Here is a 26,948-nt window from a genome sequence, read left to right on the forward strand (position 1 = left end):
GATAGATCTTTGGACTATTACGATCATGGCTAATCTGGTTTAAAATATCCTGGGGATAGATGTCATGATTCTGTGGCATATTACAAGCTCAGTCCTTGGGTACAGGGATTTGTGGAAACAAAGTCAAGATCTTCTTGCTCTGTAGGTCAAAGGCTGTGCCAGGGCTATGCAATAGATGTATAGAGTTGTTTTAGAGAAGCTGACTCTTATCAACAGTGAAACAATTGATACTGGGAAGTTGTGTAGCAACTCCTGGTGAATATGTGGATATTAAACCTTTTTTTTTTTGTCATACACTCCTGAAATAATGCTATTAAGCATGTGTGGAGGAGTTAGAGTTGGTTTCCTTTGGACATGCTGCTATGGATGACTTCTTTGTGTTGTGCTTTACCTAACTTCCTAGGAAATAATAGTTAAGGATTTTCAATTCGGATAATGTTATTAATTCCTGGTATACCCTTCAATTTGGATAATGTTATTAAATCCTGGTGTACGTTAAAATGACTGCATATTTGCAGTCTTTAAGCTGCTTTGTTCTTTCTTTCTGTGACCTTTGCAGGTACTTTAATATTAGATGGAAAAAAACCTGGTAAATAACTGTAATGTATAGACTGCTCTGTCTTTGGGGAGCAGTTTGAGGTACTCCTATTTTTTGGGGTTGAATTTGTTGCTTCATGAATTACTGAAGGATTTATTAGGACAGCTTTTTGGACTAAGGATTGACAATAGTGAATCATTATTTTTTAATTGTTTCAGCCCTTCTGTAGTTTTGGAGCTATACATTTTAGACATGCTTTCCAGAATTCTATTTAATTTTAAATGTTTATATATAGGTAAGGTGGGGTGTTTATACGGTGGCAGAGGAGGTGAGGAAGGGTACTCTAATTTCCAAAGGCTGGGCTTACAAAATCTAGTTTTGTATCTTTGCTGTGGTATCAGTCACATCCAAGATGGTTGGTCATCCTTGTCAGTTACTAGGTGACCAATGTCAACATTCATCTTTTATGTTAACTGTTGTCTCGCCATTAGTGGCAACAGCCTCTGAACAGGAAAAGCACATTTCCATTGGGTGGCCTTCCAGAACAGGTAAATAGATACCACTTATGGCAACTGTATCTTTCAGTTATCTTTATAGACCACTTGGGCTAGTCATATGTCATGGCAAGTTTCATGACCAGTTTGATGTTCGAGTAAGTGCTCTTTTAGTCAGTTGTCGTCCTTGTTTCCCAGAGAGACAAAAGACTACTGAGGTAGTGAATACATTTTAATATTGGGGCTTGTGTTATGAGTGGTGTACAAGGCTTTGATGTCAACTTGTACAGTAGCATCTTTTGTGCTTCTGAGATAGAAAATGGATACATGTATCTTGGCCAAATTTTAAAATTTTGCTTGAATTCTTTTTGTGCTCCTTTTCTTGGGGGGATGGGGGAGAGTGGGAGAGATGTACCAAACACTGATGAACAAAACTATCAAGGCAACTAATATAAAATAATAATAGAAATACTGCATCCATCCTATAATAAGTTGGTCGCTGCTATACAAAAGAGATGTGGACAGTCTGGAGAGGGTCCAGAGAAGGGCCACAAAATTGATCAATGGATTGGGAAGCCTGCCATGTGAGGAAAGACTGAGAGAAGTGGGTTTGTTCAGCCTTGAGAAGAGAAGGCTTAGGGGAGACCTTATCATCATGTTCCAGTATTTAGAGGGTGGCTACAGAGAAGATGGAGACACCCTTTTTACAGGGAGTCACATGAAAAAGACTGGGTTAATGGGTACAAGTTACTCCAGGGGGGATTCGTTTGGACACAGGAGGACAACTGACCACAAAAGAACTGTCCTTATTTAAGTCCAGAGGGCAACTGAGACCAGCAGCCACTTGCTCACTCCTGCCTCCTCAGCGATGGGGAAGAGAAAATAAAACAAAAGGCTCAGAGATTGAGACAAGAACCGGGAGGGATGCATCACCCGTTATGGTCATGGGCAAAAGACAGAGTCAATTGGGGAAACATCAGTTTAATTTGAACACTACCACCACTAATTTTCCAGTCAGAGTAGGACAATGAGAAATACAACCACATCTTAAAAACATCTTCCCTCACCCTTCCCTTCTTCCCAGGCTCAGCTTTGCTCCCAATTTCTCTACCTCCTCCCCTCCAGCAGCACAGGGGGGCAGGGTCAGGTCCAACTTGGAGCCGGTGAGCTTTGAGAAGCTTCATTTTGACAACATTGCTAACTCACCTAAAATGATGTATTTGGGTTGTATGCCTAATTGAGTCTTGAGCCATAATACAAGGTGATGATGGCATTCACAAGTTTGTTGATACCAGTAAAGTGTTTGTTTTCCCAAGCTTACTTTAAGCTTTAGTATATTATCTGAAACCAAACTCCTGGATATGTTCAGGATGTTAGTTCCAAAATCAGATAAATATAGTTTATTTTGAAGAGATGTATTGAATAGACAGTCTTTTTTAGTGAAATTGCTTTCATAAGCCAATAGATACTTTGTTTATTGGAAGTATCTATGCATGGAATTCTTCCCTGTTAGTGGAGAAGAGCCGATCTGAGAGTATTAAATGTTTAGGTTGTACAAGTGTGAGACACTTCCCTGTGTTGATTCTACATTAGTATAGAACTAGGAGACTTCTATAGTGTAACTTTATAGTAAGTGAGGCTTGAAACAGGAAAATTTTGGGAATGCTTGTACTTCCCTATTCTATTTTTAGTTGCACTGATGGTTTCTTAAGAGACATGGATTTGGATTTTCTTGCCAGATGATAGAATGGATGCAAGAAAAGTCTTCCCTCAAATTATGGGATTGTTGTAGATCCTAAAACTCTTTCTTCTTTTCCTCAATTAGTATTAGCGCAACATAAATTTCTGAATGCTTCTATTAGCATTGTTTATTCAGCCATTTATCATAATGGTGAGAATTTCCACAGAAAGCCACTACTTTTTTTTCTTCTTATCAATAGTTTAGCTACTTCATAGTGGTTATTACTGTGTATGATCTTTTTAGCAGATGGGAACAAGTAAGAGACATTGTTCTAAACCTGATTTTTGACTCTTTTCCTTAGCTGTCTTTCTTTCGGTGTCTAAAATACAGTTTGGGTTTCACTGCTGTGCTATGTATACTTGATGATACTTGTTTGTTGTTTTCCTTATGTGCTAAAGACGTGGAGAGATTTTTCAATTGCAGTGATTTGTATTCTAATTGTGTGATGAGTGGAAGGCAGAAAGTCAGTTACAGGTTTTGAAAGTTTTTAGTAATGTTATATTAAAGAAAAAAAAAAGACCCTAAGAAACTATTCAGAAATTCACCATATTTAATTGAAATTTATTCTTTCTGAATGCTTGTAAAAAGCAGGCTGTGATTACGTAACTATTGATTTTGGTATTAAACTCTTAACATTATACACTAAGCAGCTTTCTGAATGAAAAATATCGTACAATTACAGTGTGATTTGTGCAGGGAACATCACACCCAGAAAATGGTAATAGTTAACTGGGAGTTTGGAAGCATCTTTGGATATCTGTGTTATGGATAAAGAACTGAATGTTTTGTATTTTGGATCTCAGGTAAGTGCATGTTCCTTGAAAGGAAGTGAAAAAAGCTTATGCAATGGCAGAGGAATAGTTTTATGATAGGCTAACTTCAGGCAGCTCTTTTATTGCCCCTGGAAACATGCTTAAAACCTGTTCCAGTGTAGCTGGAAATCAGAGCAAGGGAGTTGAACTGTGTGACAAATGTGTTAGTAAGGCCATTGTGATTCACACTATATGTTTTTATCCTCATCTGTCTGTGACATTTAAAGTGTTTGAGAGATGCAGGGTCTTGCAGCTTTATTCTTTGCTTCCCCTCCCCACCATTACAACACACTGAAGTTTCATGACAGAATTTATGGCAGTTGTTCTTTTTATGAGAGTTAATGTATTGCTAATTCTTCTAAATGTTGGCTTTTTTTTTTTTTTTTTTTTTCCCCCAGAAAGAAGCAATTTCCTTGTGGTAGTGTGTGTCTGAATTGAATAATTGCAGTATTGGAAATGGAAAGTGAGAAATATGGAATGCGTATGTTTGAAGAATAATAAAAAAAGAACAAACACATGTTCTTTTTGATCATTGACAAATTCTCAGTGAAACAGCTGGGTCTTAGTATTACAGGAAGTTAGTACAGATGAATACTTCCATTCTAGTCTTTGTACCTTTCATTAAACGTTTTGCTTTAGTCTTCTAAAAAGAAAATAAAAATCAGTTGTTGTTGTTTGTAATAATTATAAAGTGGCTACCCTAGTTAAGCTGATTTTACTTTATTGTTAATGAAACTGAGTGATAGCTCCCTTTGGTTCAAATCTCCAGGCTTCTTAAAAAAATTTTTTTTTTTTTCTTGTTTAGATAAAAGTCCCAAACTATAAACCCAAATACTTTAATATATTTTGTCTTTCAGGGTTAGTTAGCTGTTCTTTGAAAATATAGGTAGGGCTTAATATACAATGCAGTAAAAATGAGCAGTTTATTTTCTGCATACTGCCTCTATTTTATTTCAGTTGTCCACCAACTGCAGGAAATAATCTTGTGAATTTTATCAGCTCTTCATATATGGTGTATATATATTGCTGAAAGCAAAAACTTGGGAACATCAGAGAAAGGTAGAATGCTGGGTAGCAAAATTTGAGGCTTCTTGTTCCTGAAAGTAGTTTTTCCTGATATGAAACCGTCTTATATGGGTGTTGGGGAGATTTTTAGTTGTGGGTTTGGGGTTTTGGTTTGTTTATTCCTCCCCCCACTGCCTGCTTTGATAGCCCAGGCTTGTGGGAGGGCTGCATGGTTTGAATGTCTGCATTTTAACCAAATTTACAGTATATCTCCATTGCTGCCACTTCTGCAGCTCACTCTGTGGAGGTAAAAGTAAAAATGAAAGCTGCTTAATACTGGTCTGTGTTGAGGTGAATAGGCTATAGATGTTTTTTTAAAGATTGCAAGTGGTGATACAGGAAAACCTTTGCAGTGCTGCTTCTGAAATGGAGATCTGTGTGAAGGATGACATCAAATGCACCAGCTGTTTACTCTGAATGGCTTTTAGTCATGAAGTTTTTTGGGTACTTGAGAAAATTGCCTGTTTGAACTGCTAGATTTCTGTTCTCTGGTCTTTATAGAAATTAATTTAAGATAAAGAAATGATGTGCAGCAGTGATGTCTCTTACCAAAAGAAATTCATGTATTTGCACAGTAAATTTAGCAGTAAAAATAATTATTGGTGTGAGAGAAATAGTATATCACAGAATAGCTGAGATTGGAAGGGACGTCTGGAGCACCTCTAGTCTACCTCCTGCTCAAAGCAGAGTCAGCTAGAGCAGGTTGATCAGGACCACATACAGACTAGTTTTGAATACCTCTAAGGATCCACAGCTTGCCTGGACAAGCTATGTGTCAGACTACCCTTACGGTAAGAAAGGTTGAGTTTTTAATTTGGTTGGTTTTCTTATTTCTTATGTCTCAGTTTGTGCCCGTTGCATCTTATCCTTCCATTATGCACCACTGAGAAAAGTCTGGCTCTGTCTTTTTTCCTTTCCATCGGGTATTCACACATGATAAGATTTCCAACCCCCCAGCCTTCTCCAAGCTAAACAGTCTCCACTTTCTCAGCCTCCCCTCATACATCTGATGCTCCCATCCTTAACCATCTTTGTGACCCTTCACTGGTCTTGCTCCAGTATGACCATGTCTTGTACTGGGGAGCCCAGAACTGGATGCACACTGCAGATGTGGTCTCACCAGTGCTGAGCAGAGGGGGAGAATGTCCTCCCTTGACCTCCTGGTAATGCTCTTCTTAATGCAGCCTGGGATACTGCTGGTGTTCTTTGCCGCAGTGCCACCTGGATGTGAAGGACTTCTCTTTAAAGGTCCTTGCCAGTCAGTCAGTCCACAGCCTGTACTGGTGCATGGTGCTACTCTTCCACAGGTGCAGGACTTTGCATTTGCCTTTGTTGAGTTTCATGACGGTTCTGTTGACTCGTTTCCTCCAGACTGCTAAGATCCCCCTGAATGGCAGCCCGAACAACTAGCGTTATCAACTGCTCCTGCCAGTTCTGTGTGATTGGCAAACTTGTTGAGGGTGTGTTTTGCTCCATTGTCCAGGTTATGAGTGAAGATGCTAAACAATATCGACCCCAGTATCAACCCCTGGGTAGTGACTGGCCTCCAGCTGAACTTTGTACTGCTGATTTCCTAACCTCTACCCCATACCCTTGGACAATGTCTATATTCTTCCTGGATCACTTGACCCTACTTCTACCTCTTGTATACTTTGAGTTGTCAGGAGTTCCTTTTTGACCCATGCATTCTTCCTGCCACCTTTTCTTGCATTCCTGCCTATCACATGGATCATTCTTAAACTTGGAGGAAGTAATGCTTGAAAATGAACCATCTCCTTGATCACTCTTGTCTCTAGGACTTTTTTACCTGGAATTCTTCCCAGCAGATCCCTGATCTGTCCACTCTTCCTTGAGCTTTTCACCAGTAGGATTGAGGAGAAAACCACCTGGGCCCTTGTGCTCTTGACCCTCACCCTAGGGCTATATAGTCATGTCTGATATGCTCCAGATCTTCCCAGGCTATTTCAGTGGTGCCAGATGTGGAAGAGTAGCATGGGGTGATAGTCCAAGTGCTGAACAAGCCTCAGCAGCCCTTGTCAAAATGTCCTTGATTGGTGTCCCTGGCAAACACCAAGCTGTCCAAGCAGTTCAGGTCAGTAGTTTGGGACCTCCATCCCTCACAGGGAGGGAGTCTCCCACTACTACCGATTGCAGATTCTTCCTGGTGTTATCATAAAACAAATGGTTTATGTACCCTATTTCTATTTTAAATAGATTTACTTGTGTAAGAAGTACAAAAATTTGAGCAAGAAGTTGATTCACCTTCTTGTAGAAGATAAAAGGTGTTTTGTTCCTTAATGTGATAGGTTGCACACCTAACCTGACATGTCCAAACTTCTGCTTCCGATGAATACCTATGAAGGAGTTGGTGTTTTTGTTATGGTCTTCTGAAACTAATTTGTTTTGCAAGTTGACATTTTTGTGTGAAAGGAACACCAGATAATCACCACACGTATTGACAATGAACAAACGGGTAGTAGTGGTCTCAAACATCTTCGTGCCTCTCCTTTCTCCCTCTGTTTTTATCTTTTGTTTTTATCAGTTGAAGGAAGTCTCAGTGTTTTATTTAGAATGTGAAAGTGTGTTGATGTGCAGTTGTGGGGCAGAGGAAGAAACCACAAAGTCAGTTCATCAAATGGCAGTGGCCTTAAAATCTTCCTCTCTGATTTCAAGTGTTCTTAATTTTGTACTATAACATGCATTGACTGTGATATAACATTTAGTTTGTGTTTGAAGTTCTGACTTGGATGCAAGTAATTTGAGAACGTATCAGCTGAATGGGGTCAGATCATAGGCCTATTTATTTGTATTTTGTCTTCGGCAGCAGTTATTGGAAAATATCTAAGAAGTGTAAGAATACAGTGACTTGTAATAATTCTTCAGCATACGTCCACAGCTTCTGCTAAATTTTAGTGCTCAAGGATTTCCAGAGCCAGAAGTGATTATTTTGATGGATTTTTATTTTTTTATTTTTTCTTCCCGTAGTTCTCCAGTCCTTAATGATTTTGTAGGGCTCACTGTCTGCAACATCCTATGGCGGTGTGTATCTAGGTTTATCTGCATGCACATGAACAAGGTCAAAACATTGTTTTTATCTCCAAGTGTGGTAGCAGACAGCAGTAGTCACAATCACAAGCCAGTTTACCACGTGGTATTTTAATTTCACCAGAAATCTCTGTACCTCTTCAGATGATGGTATTCTGAGTTCAGCCTTGATAGGGAATGAGGATTGGACTGACTAATTGGAAATTGATGTGATGAAATGAAAAGTATACAAAATGAGGTGTTGAAAGATGATTGTCTGTTTCAAAAAGAGCAGGCATAGAGAAATTAGAAATCTGCAAGTAAAATCAGTTGCCCAAATAAGCTTGAGAACTTGAATACAGAGATGGCTTGTAATTCCTGCAAGTTAAAGAGAAAAATAGTTTTTTAATGCTTTTCTACAGTAAGTGCTTGAATAACCCTTCGTAAAAGGAGGTTAGAAATAAGAACTGGAATGAGATGCAGAAAAAGACTCAGTTAAAGCTCTATCTTAGGTCAGAATGGTTATGAATAAAGTTTGATCTAACTAGTTTGAATTTCGGTGACATTTTCTGTTGAGCTATAGGGCCAGTTAGTGCAGATGAGAATTAGACATTCTGAAAAATAAATACATTGTAAGACATCTGTAGTCCTGGCTATAACAAGAGTACTGGACAGGTAATGTCAGAGTGGATGATACCGTTGGTTTCTCCAGGATTCTTCTTGACAGTTAGTGACTGAAAAGTGACCTTAACATAAAAAAAGGCAATGCATGCTGATAAAATTTGCTGATGGTACCAAATTTTAAAGGCACCCATTATACTTGAGAAGCCGTTACTGAAGTACTACATAACCTTGAGGATTTGAATTACTGGACAAAATAGCACGAAGTGCAAGGTGTCATAAGTATGAATTATTACAGAAAACCTTTGCAATAGGCTGGGAGCTCGTTAGTTGGAAATGCAGAGGATTCAGGAGAGGTGAGTGGGTTTAGCTGGTCACAGCTGAGTTTGAGCCATGAGGCCAAATTGAACAAGTAGGATCTGAGAATGTATCAGACTATCTTTATTCTGTGGAAGTGGGCCATAGTGATGTTAGGTACTGAGAAGAGTTCATTTTAAGTGCAGTGTGTTTTTCTGACTGATTAAGGTCAAAAGTAATGAATCCAATGTGCAACAAGTACAGAGAGATTACTGAAATTATTGGGTGAATGGTGGCTCTGCTTATGGTGAAAGGTAAATGACTTTTCTCTGCATCACTAAACAAGCCGGAGACTGAGACAGAATAGTTGTGATTGGTGTTCAGAAGTGTGAAAACTATTCAAAATAAAAACCAAATTCAAGTGGTTATGAAAGTTGAAAGATCGGTAAACATTAGATCTCTGTTCCAGAATTTGTTTTTGATTTGCCACAATACGTATCCTATGACACACTTTGAAGGAAATGTTTTAGTGGTAGAGATCTAGCTCCTTATTAAACAAGATCATTAGACTGATCCTTTTGCAGCAGGTGTTGCTGTTCTATTCTGTGATTTCTCGCAATATTCAGTGTGCTCAGTTACATGAAGGCTCTTTTACCAGTTCCCTTTGTTTTACTATTGGTAGGAAAAAGCTGTATCCTTAGTGAAAGTTTGCAAAGAGTAGAGTCAGCAAAACTGTAGTGACAGAATGTATGGAAGAGGTTTTCTCTATTCAGTCATACAGAAAGAATATTTATAAAGCTATTTATTTATTTTGGCTCTGCTAGAAGTAGTTACAAAACCAAACAAAAATAAATTTGGTGAGAATCCTTTCCAGATGTGATCTTGGAAAAATGAATGGGAATTGGCCACTCGTGTACTTACATAATGAACTGCTTGAATTTGAATCTGGAGGGCTGATCTCTCAATTTTTGAAATAGGCAAGGTCATTAAAGAGACACCATCTGGCAGTTTTCCAAAAACACAGGTTGCCAGTAGTTTAAGACTCTCACTTCAAACACCTGGTCTCCTGAGAAGAAAATTCACACTTTCTTACAGAGTGAGACTTTTTTTTTTTTTTTTTTTAAACTACTACCTCCTGTTGCTCAGAAAAAAATTCAGGAATGGCAGCTTTTAAATTTTAAAACTAAGAAATGAATTTACAAAAGTACTGACTTGAAAAGGAAAAGTGTTGTGTGGGTTTTTTTTATAATTACTAATTTCACAGGGAACTTGGAGAAGGAACTATTATTACTAATAACTTCATATTAATTCCCACTATTATTGAACAAACAATATTTCTAAACAGCTGCAAAAGTTTGACTGTAAAAAATCAAACGGGAATAATTCTTCCCTGCTTCTCAGGGCTCCCAGGAACAGTTTTCTTCCTTGCTTTTCTGGAATTACTAACACAAAATGACTGGGGAAATGTTCTTTTGCAGGTGTTTTATAAAAGCTGTCAGCCTAATACCGGAATCCTGAGAGCTTGACACTGTAAAAATGAAGCTGTGAGAGTTCTGCTAGTCTCTGAAGATCATGGTGTCATGCAGTAATATACAATTGGAAGAGATGGTTGAGGAGAAAGAGACAATAGGGGGTGAATACATATGGCCAACAGATCTCAAAGAGCTACTGGCAGGTAGCCCTTGTATTTTTCTCCATACACACAACTATAGTACCATGTGATTTTAAGTAGTGTTGGCTTTTTAGTCTCTGGAGGTGAAACATGGAATTTTTTTAGGCCTCTGTGATTGGGATTGGTCTGTGATTTACCCAAATTCCTTTATAATGATGTAATGCTTAGATTCCTGTGGCTAGTGAGTGGAACTAGAAGGCTTGTGTGGACGGATTAGGCGTGCACAGCTCTTTACAGCACATCATCTCAAATTCTAACACAGTATGTATGAAAGCATAGACTGATAATTGTCTTCCACAAGGGAAAATATCTCATGCAAGTGTTAAGGTTGTTTTTATTCATAAATAATTCTCAGAGAAGACTGTTTTGAATATTTGAAGCATGAGAACCACTACAGCACATATTGTTTGCTAGTTCTCTGATCTCTTATAAATTATGTCCCTGGGAGCATTGATAGGGGGCTACTGTGTAGCTAAAGGATAAATAACCTTGCTGAAAAACATGAAGTGCCCTGGTCTGGTTTCTGGGTGGGGGATATATTAGCATATTATGTTTGTAGTAATTGATAGTGTGAAATAGTATATGTCTCATTACATTGAAATTAAAGGAGGAACAAGCTTTTTTTGGTGGAAGGGAATTGCTCTGCTCCTTTTAATGGCAAAAGGGTCATAAAACCCCATGTCCATTTGTTTACTGAAACTGACTTTGGATAGAAAGATGGATCAACAAGATGTAAGTCAGGGGGAGCTTCTCGGGGTGGTGGAGTCTTGCAATATACTTCATAGAATCAGAGAATGGTTTGGATTGGAAGGGAACTTAAAGGTCCCCATCTACTTCCCACCCTTCTTCCATGGGCAGGGACACCCTCCACTAGCCCAGGTTGCTCCAAGCCCCATCCAGCCTGGCCTTGAACACTGCCAGGGAGGGGGCAGCCACAGCTTCTCTGAGCAACCTGTTCCAGTGACTCACCACCCTCATAGTGAAGGATTTCTTCCTTATATCTAATCTAAATCTACCCACTTTAAGTTTAAAGCCATTACCCCTCATCCTATCACTACATGACCTTGTAAAAAGTCCCCTCTCTGGTTTTCTTGTAAGCCCCCTTTACATATTGAAAGGCCACTGTAAGGTCTCCCTGGAGCCTTCTCTTCTCCAGGCTGAACAACCCCAACTCCCTCAGCCTGTCCTTGTAAGGGAGCTGCTCCAGACCCCTGATTATCTTTGAGTCCCTTCTCTGGACCTGATCTAACAGGTCCATGTCCTTCTTATGTTTGTGGGCTGAAAGCACAGCACTCCAGGTGAGGTCTCACAAGAACGGAGTAGATGGGGAGAATCACCTCCCATGACCTGCTGGCTCCACTTCTTTTGACACAGCTCAGGATATGGTTGGCTTTCTGGGCTGCAAGCACACGTTGCTGGGTTGTGTAGAGATTCTTGTCAACCAACACCACCAAGTTCTTCTCTGCAGGGCTGCTCTCAATCCACTCTTTGCCCAGACTGTATTTGTGCTTGGGATTGCTCTGACACATGTGCAGGAGAACCTTGCACTTGGTCTTGTTGAACTTCATGAGGTCCACATAGGCCCACCTCTCCAGCCTCTGTGAGTGTGACCATCCAGCCAATTCCTTATCCACCGAGTGGTCCACCCATCAAATCCATGTCTTTCCTATTTAGAGACAAGGATGTTGTGTGGGACCATGTCAAATGCTTTGCAGAAGTCCAAGTAGATTATAAGAGTTACTCATCCCTTATCGACCAAAACTGTAACTCTGTTGTAGAAGGCCACCAGATTTGCCAGGCGCAATTTGTCCTTGGTGAAGCCATGTTGGCTGTCACCAGTCACCTCCTTATTTTCCATGTACTCTAGCATAGTTTCCAGGAGGATCTGCTTCAGGATCTTGCCAGGCACAGAGATGAGACTGTCTGGCCTGTAGTTTCCCAGGTCTTCTTTATTCCCCTTTTTAAAAATGGGGGTTATGTTTCCCCTTTTCCAGTTGGCAGGAACTTCACCAGACTGCCACGACTTTTCAGGTATGATGGACAGTGGCTCATCCCCTTCATCTGCCAGTTCCCTCAGGACTCGCAGATCCATCTCATCAGGTCCCATGGACTTGGGCACCTTCAGGTTCCTTAGATGGTCTTGAACCTGATCTTCTACAGTGGGTGGTTCTTCATTCTCTCAGTCCCTGTCTTTATCTTCTGCAACTTGGGCCGTGTGGCTGGAGCCCTTGTTGGTGAAGACTGAGGGGAAAAAAGTCATAGGCTACCTCAGCCTTCTCCATGTCCCATGTAACCAGGTCTCCTGTTTCTTTCTGGAGAGGGCTCACGTTTTCCCTAGTCTTCCTTTCATCATTGATATACCTGTGAAAGCTTTTTATGTTGCCCTTGATGTCCCTGACTAGATATAATTCTTGTAGGGCTTTGGCGTTCTTAACCTGATCCCTGGCTGCTTGGACAGTTTCTCTGTATTCCTCCCAGATTTTCTGTCCTTGCTTCCACCCTCTGTAGGCTTCCTTTTTATGATTGAGCTTGTCCAGGAGCTCCTTGTTCATCCATGCAGGCCTCCTGGCAGTCTTACCTGACTTCCTCTTTGTTGGGATGCATCACTCCTGAGCTTGGAGGAGGTGATCCTTGGATAATAACCAGCTTTCTTGGGCCCCCCTTCCCTGCAGGACTTTATCCCATGCTACTCTGCCAAGCAGATCCCTGAAGATGCCAAAGTCTGCTTTCCTGAACTCTAGGGTAGTGAGCTTGCTGCACACCCTCCTTGCTGCCCTAAGGATCTTGAACTATATTGTTTCATGGTCACTGCAGCCAAGGCTGCCCTTCAGCTTCATGCTCCCCACCAGCCCCTCCTTGTTGGTGAGAACAAGGTCCAACATAGCACCTCTCCTTGTTGGCTCCTCTGTCACTTGGAGAAGGAAGTTATCACCAACATATCCCAGAAAACTTCTGGTTTGCTTGTGCCCTGCTGTGTTGTGCCTCCAACAGATATTGGGGTGGTTGAAGTCCCCCATGAGGACCAGGGCTTATGAACATGAGGCTGCTCCCATCTGTCTATAGCAGTCCCCGTCTGCTCACTCTTTGTGGTCAGGTGGCCTGTAGTAGACACCCACTATAATGTCACCTGTCCTTGCCCTCCCTTTAATCCTGACCCATGAGCTCTCAGTTGGTTCCTCATGCATCCCCAGGCATGGCTTCCTGCACTCCAGCTGGTCATTGACATAGAGGGTGACACCCACTCTGGTCTCCTCTGCCTGTCCTTCCTAAAGCACCTGTATCCTTCCATTCCAACACTCCAGTCATAGGATCAATCTCACCACACCTCCATGATGCCTGTAAGATCGTAGCCCTGCAGGTGTGCACATGTCTCTAGCTCCTCTTGTCTACTTCCAGTGCTACCTGCGTCTGTATAGAGGCATTTAAGTTGAGTCCCTGATGAAGCTGACTTCCTGGCTAGAGTGGCTGGAATTCCTTTGTGCTGCTTTTCTCCTGCTGACCTGTGATCCTTCTCTGGGCTCTGGGCATCTATTGCTGGAACTTGCATCAAACTGGTAGGAATGGGATGGATTGAGGTTCCCCTCCCTTGGCAACTTTAGTTTAAAGCCCTCTTCACCACTTAAAAGTGTTTTTTCTTAGGACTGATCTCACCAGTGGTCTATTCCTGGAACAATTATCTGAAAACTAGCTTTCTGTAGTCTTGTAGCTTTCTTCAAAGTATTAGAAGTAGTGTACTCAGTTTGTGCCACATGATCCAGACTGCTCCACAAACGTTGCCTGAAGAACTGGGTGGGTTTATCTTTGGGCTCAGTCACAGCTCCCTGGTCCTCAAAACACCTAATTCAGCTGTGAAATGCAGATTTATCTGGACTGTTTTCCTCTCAGGGCTGCATGGGTTAATTACATAACCTTTGAGATGTGAAAGCAGAAATAGACAGAAGTATGAGAGGGAGATGCTGTATAAGCTAAATTTAATTGCTAAAGAGAAAATGTTGGCTCAGTGCTTGTCCGTGGTAATTTAGAAATTTTCATTCCCCTCTTTAGGCTGCTACAAGGTTTGGCTAAGTACTGTGAACTGTGTGGTTTCATGCTTATTTAGACATTACTGAATTTTTCTTGTAAGAGACTTTTTCTATATCAATGGTGTATTTACACTTAGTTAGCATGAACCTCATCCTTTTAGGAGCAACAACAAGTCTTTTGAAGTGTTTGTTTTATTTCTTAAGGGAAAGATTCTAAATAATCCTATCCTATTTTTCTTCATTTCTCTACCTATGAATTTTCCAGTTTAATTGTAATTTTATTATATTTTTGTTAGCTATAAAGGTTTCTTGCTGTTAGATTAAGAAGGTACACAGTAGAATTTACCATCCATGCACTGAAAGTGGGAAGTCTAAGAGCAGCAGTAGCTGCGTACTTGACAGTGGAGAAAAAACCAAATGTGTTAGAGGTCTTACATGCGTGTGTTTAGGTGAGCACTCATAGTTTTCATGTGACTGTTCAAATCAGGATAGCTGGGAAAGGGATATTTTTTTAGGAGTGAATGATTTTACCCAACTGAGAGTAGAAGAAAAAGAAAAATAAATCCTACTCCAGAAAACCTTAGGATTAGTGGTAAGGAGGAAGCATGGTGGTTTATGAAGGTGATCCTTAGTAGGAGCAAATTGAAGAGGATTGCATGCCACATCAAGTGAAAGGAAACAGTCTGTGCACTGAAGAATGAGAACAAAATCTTTAAAAGGATGAGATATGTAAAAAATGAAAGAAAGTACGACCCTGGTTTCTGGGAAGGAACCAATTTCAGAGAAAAGGGTAGACAAAACGTTTGCTTTTATTGCTAGTGGTATTTGATCTATTTTGGTTTTAATATAAACCAAATCTTTGTAAGAATCTTTCATTCTTGGTGCCTGGGTGCAGTTTATTGACAGACAAAAAGAAATTGAGGTGGCAGCATTTTCTGATGCCAGATAGGATAAAACCCTGTCACAAGGATGGTGTTAAATTTATAATACAGGGAAGCGTAAATGTTGTAGTGTGTGCATCTAAGAGATGTAGGAAGAACGCGTTAATTGTGAAGATAGTAAAAGAATAGCTGAATAAATAAGAGCGTGTAGAATTCAAAGTGTTTGCCTTTAAAAATATCACGTTTTAATGTTACAAATACTGAGTAACATTTCTTTTATTTTTAACAGACTCTGAAGGCAGATCCAGAAGAACTGTTTACAAAACTGGAAAAAATTGGTAAGGGCTCTTTTGGTGAAGTTTTTAAAGGAATTGACAATCGGACTCAGAAAGTGGTTGCTATAAAAATTATTGACCTAGAAGAAGCAGAAGATGAAATAGAAGACATCCAACAAGAAATCACAGTGCTGAGTCAGTGTGACAGTCCATATGTAACTAAATATTACGGATCCTATTTAAAGGTAAGATGCTCACAGATGAGGATGTTTGGATTTTATAAGTAATCCTTTTCCAAGTTATCCAGTTGTGCCTGTTTTCATTGACAAGGTTTCAGTCAGACTTCAGTTGAAGAAAAATACATTTTCATCCTTTCAGTTCTAAGAAAGAATTAGTTACTATATTTTGTGAAGTATATGACATACTTAATAGAAGAGAATGCACATCTGTTGCTATTTCTGTACAAAAATAGATTAATTTAAATAGCATCAGTTTGTTATCCTCTAAGTAATACGTTTGTATTCTCTTAATATTAGGAGAACGTAACTCTAACTGTTGTTTAAATTCAGAAAATATAGCCTAAGTCTGCATTTAAATTGTCAAAACATTAAAAGCAGTGTAGTATCATCTGTTTTGTGAAGCTTGAAAGTATATGTTAAGGTTTGATCAGTGGCAGAACTTAGGTTGCTTTTCGAAGGAGACTGAACCTTAGCTTTGATCTGAGTGATTTCAAAATTAAAATCTAAAAGTTAATTTATTTGCATATTAGCAAACAGCACGTTCTGTGTAAGTGAAGCTAATGGAAGGGGTTTCCATTAACTGCCTTCTGAATCTGTTTCCATTCCTGCCCCTGCCATCTTTAATAATTTCAAAGTTCCATTTTAAGTGTACCAGATAGAGGGGTTTGGTAGGGTGTTTTTTTTTTGGGGGGGGGGTTTGTTTGTTTGTTTATTTGTTTTGGTTTGTTTTTTAGTTGGATGGATATAGTGATTTATTACCTCTGGAAGATAGTGAAAATATCTGGAAGCTTTTGGTAGTACTTTATTTCTCTGGTGAGACTTTGTTCCCATCTGGGTAGCACTCTCTTTTATGACAGTGAGATGGCAGTCTAGATAAGAGATTGTTCTATTGACAGGGTTTGAAGTTACAAGTAGTCAGAAAATACCTTCAAACTAATTTTCAGTCTGCTTTTGCAGAAGCATTCTATTTATCAGCAAAGACGTGAAAGTTCTGAAGGGAGGACCCCATTTTATCTCTGGACTTCTGAGATTGGCAGTTTCTAAAAAAAAAAAGAACTTTTTTCGGAGTCCGGGAGATGCATTATGGACAGGGATAGTTTTTCCTTTCTTCTTTGTGCTTTGAACCAGTTTGCTTGGACAGCCTATCAGTGAAGGCTTTGTGAAAGGTTTCAGACGTGATAACCTGTCACCAGTGGAGTTATGTATAGTTTAGATGTCAGAAGCATCAGGAGACATGTAATTGAGCACAGTAAATTGGATAAATTTTTCATCATGGCTTTTATTGCTACTTTTGAAATTTCTCAGTCTGGTAGTTAAGTATGACAAAAAAGCAAAAGTGGTATTTTTCACCAGCACTGTTTCTGCTTCAGATCTGTTCATTTTAGAGGAGGAACAGTAAGATCTTATAGGATAAGTGAATAGAATACAAGAAAAATAGAAGATTGATGGGAATGCCACTAAATAGTTTTAAAAATATATAATAGCAATGTGGCTGAAAAAGAGAATCCAGTGACCAAATTTGAACTGAGTGAATGTCACCATTTTGTGAAAGTAATGTGGCAACTGTTGCTTTTCCTAATTGAAGGAGAAGAGGAAACTGTAGGGCTCAGTAGTCTGAATAGGTTTGGATGGATGATGGAAGTGTCATTAGTGATATTTGTGCTTACTGTTATGAGGAGGATCCTCTGAAAATACTTGTATCTTCTGCATCACTTCTGTCAAGTGGAGTAGCCTGTTACTTTTCCAACTTGTGCCAGTTTTCTAAGATAGTGTACTAACAATGCTTGTGCATTACTTGGTTACTCTTGGAGGAAACTACAGCTCTTTCTACAGCTAGTAGAATGTACAGCTACTCATGTTCATTCATTACTTCAGTTCTTTGTGAATGCATGTTGTTTTGCAAGACGCTTGGTACCACAGAACTTTTGGTCTTCAAGACAAAAACCTAATTTCTTTATGCTGTTAAAAATTGATATGTGGTGGTTATTAGGTGATGCTGAAGTGACAGAATCTTTGCAAAGGGCACATCTTGCAGTTCTATCAGCTTTCAAAGCAAAGAGTCAGGTGTTGTTATTGGATAGTAATAATGTGTCATATATATATATACACACACAGACACACTTAAGAACCATATTATTGTTTGAAGGAATTTGGTTTGTAGTCTTGGCTAAGAATCTAGGTTTATTTGCTGCAGATCTTTGTTATATTTGCAAGCCAGGACTGCCATATGTAGTTCTAAGGGTCTGACTGTCTTTTAACTCTATTTCTGACAATGTGATAATCCATCACCATGAATGTTCAACACATTAATTTTCTATGTCTTGAGTGATTAGGAGACATTATTTCTTCCATGATTGGACATTTTAGCAGTAATTGCAAGAAAGATATTAACGTTTTCCTCACAGAATGAACTTCTTTGAAATAAGCAAGGGGGAAAATGGTAGAATCATAGGTTATATTGCCGGTCACTGCAGCGATTATTATTCTCTAAAGCCTGTGCAGTGTGATGTGTACCGACCATGTGCCTGGTGGACCTTGGATAGGAAGAGGTACTGTTTATAGAGAACTCTTTAAATTGATTTTCTATAAATGATTTTTGGCAGACAAATAGCAATTCCAATAATTTCAATCTCTCTCATTTTTTTCCTTCTGGCTCTAGATCAGTCTCTATTTCCATATATTTCTTGCATATCCTTTTGTGAGCTGAAGAGATGTCTTTTATTATGTAATAACTTTTTTCTTAAGCACTCCCATGTCAGTTGTTAACTAGGAGTAAGTATCTTTTATGAGAACTTTTGGTATTTGTTTATAACAAGTTTCAAGATTCGTAAAAAGAAAAATTTCTGTCCTATTTGGGACACGGCAGATCTGATGATTAATATAGCAAATCCCTTTCTAGAACAGGTTTATGTAATTGTGTAATTGCAGAATACTTGCTCTGACATTCTGTAAGGATATTTGAGACATTCTGTATTTTCAGCAAAGGTGGTTACTGGGCATTGCCATTAATACTTTTGTATTTTGAAGATTCTCTAGGTAGCTAGAATGTTTTGGTGTTGCTTTTGTTTTGTTTGGTGTTTGTTTGTTTGTTTTTTTAACATCTGAATCATCTGCCTTTAAGAAATCCTTATATTGTTCTTCATTCTCTCTTATTCCGTACCTGCTTCAATTAAGTTACATGATTATACATGCCAGTGTGTTATGGAACCTGTTGCTTGAAGTTTTAGATGGCTTATATAATACTGCTGTACTTGCCTGTGGCCTCTTGCTGTCTTCACATGATGTTTGTGAGCTTATCAAGCTCTTGGTGTCTACTGTATGATATACATGGAAGTACAACTTAAAATGAGTATTATCATTTAATGAGTTAATTGAGTTAATGACAGTTACTTTGTCCTGGAAATTTACTTTTTTAAAAAACCATTAATTTTAACCTGCATTTTAGAGTAGGGTGATATACCCAGATGTCTTGTTGAATTTTCTTACTCTACAATTTTTTTATATCTCAACTTCATCTTTTCAGAAGTGTTTGCTTTATAGCATTTTTTTTTTCCATATGCAGAGACTAAACCATATCTGTTCATGTGAGGTATTATTGCTTTAACACAGTGAGTCTTAAATAAAAAGCAGCTTATCGGTTGCATAGAGCAAGTCTTCCATTCCCTCTAGACTTTGTTATCTATGTCTGTTGTTGCAAGTTTTTGTGTAATTGCTGTGGTCAGAGTTCATTCGAAAAGAGCAATATGTAATGAAGTGGGTACCAGTTTAGGTTGTCATCCTGAATATAAATTAATTTGTGGAAGATCTTTTTGTAAGAAACCCAAAGGTCTTTATATAAAACAGAAATGCAAATACTCCTTTCTAAAGCCACGTTTTAAAATATGATGTCTTCATGTTCCCATTCTGTTGGGAAGAAGGGCTTTTGTCTGCTGCAGGAGATAGTAACTAACTAGAATGTTGTTCTTAAAGCACATTGCAGTGAAATGGTTTATATGGGTGCATATATCTAGAGGGATTACTGTTCCTTATCTGCCATGGTGTGTTAAAAACCTGTATCAGTATTCCTTAACGAAGGAATATTTGATAGGCTTCTAGGTAGTGACTTTGTTGTTTCTGCTTTGGGAACCATATCTATCCTTGCTGTCTTCCAAGTGAAAGGTTCATCTGTTCTGTCTCTGATATGATTAAATGCTCCATGGATAGAAGAATTATAGTTATTTTTAGATCCTTATAAAGTTCATTCTTGAATCTTCTCTGGGTCCGTTTACTTATTTAGAATTTAGGTAACACTATCCACTACCTCCTTTGTAATGGAATAGGGATTCTTTGTGTTTCTTGTCAGATATATTTACTTTTTAAACTTTTCTTATAAAATTGTCTGAAGTTGTTTGCTGTCTCTTGTGAGTTTTGCCATACTGTAACTCTTCCAAAAGTATTGCTATGCTATTTATTCTAAAGGTTTTTCGTCCAAGATCCTGTCACCTCTGCTTTTTGCATATTACTCTGATATACCAGTTTTTCAAAAGCTTAGTTAGATTTGGTTCTACGGTTGTTTCTCTTGCCCTTTTTAGGCCAAGTGTTTGGAATCTGTTTTATTTCCAAGATTCAGATGTCTCTGATAACAAAACTGAAAAAAGTTAATAACTTTAATCACTAATTTATTAAAACTACATAACCTCCATATATTTCTTGGATCATCATTTAGAAATATATGAGGAAATTAATTTTTCTTTAAGTGGTTGAAGAATAAAGTTTCTTGGCTTTTTTTTTGCATGTATGTTTAAGTATGTCACTCTAAAAGCTGAGATTAACATGTATATGCATACAAGCTGAGATCAATGTACACATTAAAAAGTCTTCAAATTCCCTTAGACTTCTATACATATGAATATAATGGTAAAGCAAATGATTGCTGAGTAAGTTTCAGCTTCCAGTTTAACTAGGCACTAGTGATACTGAACTGGTATTGTAGTCTTGTAGTATGTATTTAAAAAAAAAATATTACTGTCTCTAAGCTCATGTTTCTTCATCCTTCAGATGTATTTTTCTAGCATGCTTTGTAACTTCGAGATACTTTTGAGGTACTTTGTAGCTTTTGAGAACTGTTTAAACTTGGGTTAAAAACCTGATGAGAATCACACTTCTGTTTTATTTCCCCCCGTCTTTTATCCAGACAACTTCTCATTCTGTAAAAGTATTTTAAGGGTTCTCTTAAAAGAAAAAAATAATAAAAGCTTGTAAGAAGAGCTGCTGCTGGTAAGGTTCATAAAGGATAGCTGCTGATAATTTTCATTTTAGTCTTTATGCCTGTATGGGTTTTTATTTCATGTCTAGGATGTGATATACCTACTGCTGTAGGTCAAGCTTTATACAGACTGCAGGAAAACAGAAATAGCTTCTGGTTAAATCTAACAAATGACACATACCATTGTGAAAAAACTGATGCCACTTCTATGAAGTTTGATTAACTGAGCTCTGTAGAACAACGAGTTCAGGCAAATGAATTCTAGAAATAAAGATTTATTTTTGAAAAGCAGTGATTCTGGAAGTAATGTGTAGTTTATTTTAGGTAATCAGGTGAACATAAGGTTGGTAAGTAATGCTGTAGCTGAGCCAAAACAAATCTTGTATTGACTAGGTCTTTGGTGTACATGGCATCAGTGAGATCGTTCTTGGAATAATATGGCCACTTCACAGTGTGGCTGGGAAACTGTAATTCATTCAGTAAAGTGCTTCAGGAACAGTTTGAGGTTTGGAAAGCCTGTATTTGAGAGAAAGACTGGAGTTCAGGCTTGATTTTTATTTAACCAGCAGAAGGTTTGGAAGTGACTCTGTGTATATATGAAAGCTTTTCCGTGTTTAAGTACTGATAGTTCAGTGTTTTCTAATCTGTTACACCAAAATAGGACAAGATGTAATAACTGAGTGGTGAGACTAAGCAGATTTCATCTGGTAATCACACACACTTTTTTAAAGGAAAGATAGCTTAGATATTGAGAAAGTTTGTATGAGGTGGATTTTATGTCACTTGCAGTTATTTATTAAATTGGTGTTTGCTGAATTTAAAGAAGCCTAAGCTTGCATACTTGGAAAGTCAAGGACATTAATGTGGGTATGTTGAATATTCTTGCCACAACAATCTACGTAATGTAACTTTGAATGTGGGTGTTTATGCGACTTTGATAAGTTTTAAGTCTATGTCCTTTTACTTTACAGATTTAACTGGTTTATTTTAACATTTATGAGCATCACTGAACTATGTGACCTTAAATGTATGCTGTGGGTCAGCCAGAAGTTAATCGACTTGGTGCATTCTGTTGTCATTTGATATAGCAGGCAGCCTGTGGCAGGTAATATGATTGTCAGGATGGGAGAGCAGAGCAGAGATTCCTGCTTAATTTTAGGACTGTAGAATCTGCTGCAACAAGGGCACCTGCCTCAGCACAGAGAGAAGTGAAACATGACAGTGATTTCTCGATGTTCCATCATTTGTGTTGTGTGCTCAGCCCCATAGCAGCACTTGGTGTGCTTTCAGACTTGACTTTTGCAAACCACAGTCACTGAACTCTGGATGGGTTTTAGACACATTTAAATGGGAAAAAAGCTGTAACTATCTCTCTTTTTGCCTGCTACAATTACAGCCATGTTGTCATTACTGCATTTTGTGAGGGGCTGAGGTGATGGCATGCCTTCTCTGTTCTCTCAGCTAAAACCAGATGGAATTGCCTTACCCTGTAGGAATTCCTGCACCTGAAATACGAAGGGGGCTGTGACGGCAAATTCTCTCTTATTATGGCAGTGTTAGGAACAAAATGAGGCCCAGGTTCTTGTGAGGCAGTCCCTAACCCCTGGTAACCCGCTCTGTTCTCACCAGGCAGCACAAGCCTCTGGAGGAGTTGAGCAGGCATTACCTTCATTTGTCTATAGTAACTGTGAAACTGTCTGGCTGCGCAGCCCTGAAAGAGGTAGAGGTAGCAAGAGAGTTTCTGTCCTGGTTCTGCTAGGCTTTCAGATCTAGTCAGTCTACTGATTTAAAGAACAAGTTGAAAGCTTCCACTGATACAACCCCTAATGGCCATAAATAAGACCAAGGTAAAAGAGTGTGAAAGAACCCGTGAACTTTGTCTATCTGTAGCACAAGTGGTTTTGCTGTGAGGCCCTGGTTTCAGATTTAAAATAGTTTGGTCCCTTCCTGTTTCAGTAATGGTTATCTTGCAACTCTGAAGCTTTGTTGCCCCTAGTCTTTACTACTTCTGTCTTTCCCTGTAGCCATTTGCTGTACTCTTTAACCGAGAAAGGAGTCCCTTGTTTGCATGGTCTTCAGCCAAAGATACTGTTTTGAATGTGAATTTAGAAACTTTTTATTCCATTGTTTTCGTTTCACTGGTCCGAGGGATGATTGACACTTTCTGGAATCTGCATCATATTGTCCTATTTTTCTGAATCTGTGGGAAAACCTACCTAGTAAACAATGGTTACTTAAAGAATTTTCCTGTTTATCAATCAGTTCTGCACTGTTACACTTTTATAGCTAAATAATTCTTACTGTATGGGTGTATCTGGAAGCATCCCTAGTATATCTCAACCCCTGAGAGTTCATAATAACTATATATTACCGAATGTTTAGGCACTTAACCATTTCATATTATTCTGATCTTGTTTTAAATAAAAATTTAGAAAACTCAATGTAAAATATAATTTATTGGAAGTAATATATTTGTTGTGCTTGTTGTGATAGCCTTAAAAGCTGCCTCTGTACTGCTCTGCTTGCTGGCTTCTGTATGGTGTGAAATACTCTGTGCATAATTTCACATCTTGGTACCTGCTTTTAGGAAGAGCTAACAGGTAGCTGCAGCTGAAATAGGCAGCAACAGTATCTTGTTCCCCATCCTGCTTTCATGTTCCTGTCATTTTACTTGTATAGGATCTGTTGACTAACATAATTATTTGATTCACCTGGAAAACAAGTTTGCCCAGTGCCTTCTCCTGCCCCTTCCAAAAATAACCTGGGTCTTGAAAAGAGCAAACCCCAAACCCTTACAGATTAGTTAGTTCAGACCTGTGGCTTCAAAATTACTAGGTCAGGTGCCAAAAAAAAAAAAAAGTGGTGGAGTCAGGTGGTCCCAAAATTGGGAAGTAGGGGAAGAGAAAAGTACCATGGTTTTTGGTAAATTAGCTGTAGCATGAACCCTTGTATTTAGCTTGGCCATACAGATCAGGGTGGTATAACTTTTCTTTCTAACAGTATGTAATACTGTTTGTGTCAGATGTCCTTCTGTATCTTGTGTGTTAACTGCTCCACTTGTTGTTGTGGGCCTGTAAGGTATCTGAAAAGGGATTGTTAGTACGGCATCTAGGTGCGGGCTTTTTTCCGCCGCTGCTGAAAGGGGAAGTCGAAATCTGCCTTGCGACTGGCTGCTTCCTTACCCTAGCAGCAGGGGCTATTTAAACTTTCATTGAAGTGGTTCAGCATACTGAGTAGGCAGGTGACTAAGTGCCTTTTTTTTTTTTTTTTAAAAAAAAATGATTGGGGGGATTGTACACTGATGGTTCAGATTGGTCTAAAGTTTTATGGGAGCACACTAGCACATCATTGTTTATGAAACTTCGTCAATCAGCCAACAGTAATGCTGAAAAAAACGTGTGTGTTTATGTATTTGCAACCAGGTTTAGGTGGGCTGGTTCTCCATCTTGCACAGGTAGAATGTGACTGATGGCACTATCAGATGACTGCCAGTTTATTGATCCGACATTCTCATTAACTTCTAAACCATTTGCCATTTCAATTGACAACTTCTTTCTTTACGTACCTCTGTCATAATCTTGTGCTCTTACATAGTTACTACGTTTGTGTCATGTCTTTAATGTGGGTAGTTTGTTTTGCTCAGTTTCTTCAACATACTTCAGCATTTATACAGTTCTTTGGGTCAAGTGAATTATTCTAGGTCTTCATATGGTCTGTATGGAGGTAGTTGTACAAAAGCAGAAAAGTCACATTCTTTACACATGTAAGAGAATATTATAGTATGTTACAGGGCATATTAAGCATATTAAAATGGAACTTTCAGCAATTGTTATTTGAAAAAAGTTGGTTAGACTCAAAAATATTGAACTTCAAAAGGGTTCCTCAGTGAGTAGTTTTATGGACTGTATTAGATCTAAACCATGGCAGTTCGTGTATTTAGGAGACAGTGTTTTCAACTAAATTCTTACAGTTCTTTCCATCTATTTTTATTCATTATACTACTAAATTTATAAGCTGTTGCATAACAGTTGGGATAAAACTGGTCATTTGGAGGTACTGAGGCTTTTTCCCCTCACTACTTTCTTCAACAGTTCCTTGAAACAGCAATTTGTAAGAAGGAAACAAAAACATAGGGGAGGAAGGAACTGTGGAGATGATGGGTGTGATGAGAACTTATTTTTAGAAGTAACTAGAGGTCAGGAGAGTTGTAAAGAGGAAAAAGTGGAAAATAATAAGGGACTTGCAGAAAAATTATGTGATTTCTGGGGATTGGAACAATGAGCTTGACAGAAGTCTTAAGAACCAGGGTGATTCTAGGACTGATACATACAACTTCCTTAGTAAGAGTTCTGAAGAAGGATTTGCCTATGAATATTTGGTAAAGGAAGCAAGGAGTTTAATAGCAATGTGAATGGAAAAGCTGAAGGGAAAAGAGGAGTAAAGATGTACAGCCTGCAGAGTGGCGATGCAAAAGATCTTGGAAGCTGTATGCAAGTGGTGAAAAAAGGGTTAAACTGATGAGTGGATTGGTATTTGTGCAAAGGAGAAATAAATTTGAGCTGTACTTTTTTAAGTTAATTGGATGTAATGGATAAATAGGAATAGACATCTGCATTAGAGCAGTTGATTTTTTGGACAGTGGAGGTGAAGGGGTTCTTGTGCCTCATATTTTCTGTTGAAAGTTTGTTTTTGGTATAGAGGGGGGAGTAATTCATGAAACACCTGAGTGTTATTGATGTGAACTTCCACAGTGAAATAGGCTTCAGATACATATGTGCAAGTAGGGTGACATTTTGTTGGAAAAATATACAAGTCTCAGTATTCATTGGATGCAAGGTTCATTTCTTAGTTCTGCTTTTGTTGTAATGCAGTTTATCTAGACGAATGGATTCCGTAAACTAATACTGATTTACTTTTGCTTCTAATTTCCCATTTTGGGACTTTGTACACTTTATTAAGAACCATTTGATGTAAAATTCAGTGACATATGGAGCTTTGGTTATGGGTTACGTTTTTTGTTTCTTGCCTTCCCTGTGACTATCTGTAAGAGGTGTATAAACAAAATGCTGGCATTGTCATAGAACCATGTAAGTCACTCATTGATCTTCATTGCCTCTTTAAATGGACTTCCTGGGAGAAAGATCTGCCACAGATTGTGGTTAAGTTTTTTTCCTTATAAGGTAACCACTGAATAGGCATGATTATGAAGTAATTATTTCCCTGGTGGACAGGGAAGGGGATAATGGCTATTGTCAGCCCCATGAGGTAATAGAAAAATCTTAAAAGGATAATGGTTGCAAGAGACAGTATTTTTCACTCTTCCCACTGCTGTTTTTTGAAGCATGAAGAGGAAAAATGGCTACAGGCAGGTGGGACGAGAAAGAGTATAGAGTCATGTGCTCTTAGTGTTCTAAAGAAGTGAGTACCCAGTCCTTTAGGAAGTGAAGTGTGTACAGTTCTTCAGTTGTATACGTTTCTTGTGTTTACTAGCTAGGAACTGGTTTTGCAGCCGATACAAGAAATACGTGTCTGCTTGCTTCTACTATAATGGTATAATTTGGTAGAAGAGTTATAAACGAAGATTACCCATTAGTTTGGAGCTTTGGGAAATCATGTGCTTAAATATGACATGCCTAGGCTTGTGACAGCTGGGTTATAAGGATTCATTTCTATGGTGGAAGGGCATGTGCCCAGGAAATGTGCCAAAGAGGCTGTGAATATGGACACTGTTAGAGCTGACTCACACTAAGGAAAACATGGAGCTCGTGGCTCTAGCATGTTGGCATGCAAACACAAGTCTGCTAAATGTTCTGCAGAAGGAATCTTCTATCAGTACTGTGACAGAACTTCCATTGTTTTTTCCTACCAAGTGGCTCTGCAAACTCTGTTACAACTAGCTTATGGCAAAAAAGAATGCATTTAAGGATTAATTGCATACTGCTGTGGTAATTGCAAGAGGTTATTGTTGAAGAGGGACTGCTGCATTAGATTGTAGAATACATTGACTATTATGTATGTCTAG

At 38.7% G+C, this 26,948-nt stretch overlaps 1 protein-coding gene across 2 annotated transcripts in view; it reads left to right on the forward strand.

Annotated features, from left to right (window-relative positions):
- The window catches only part of STK24 (serine/threonine kinase 24), a 64,571-nt gene that overhangs the window by 4,754 nt on the left and 32,869 nt on the right, over positions 1 to 26,948 (forward strand). Inside the window, exon 2 of one of the 2 annotated variants that reach the window (XM_074911190.1) lies at positions 15,457 to 15,687. In XM_074911190.1, coding sequence (XP_074767291.1) covers positions 15,457 to 15,687 — 231 coding nt within the window. Of the gene's footprint in view, positions 1 to 15,456; positions 15,688 to 26,948 lie in introns of those variants that run through there. The other variant, XM_074911198.1, reaches the window with a different exon arrangement.

This window comes from Athene noctua, chromosome 1 (assembly GCF_965140245.1).
Source record: "Athene noctua chromosome 1, bAthNoc1.hap1.1, whole genome shotgun sequence".
NCBI lineage: Eukaryota > Metazoa > Chordata > Aves > Strigiformes > Strigidae > Athene > Athene noctua.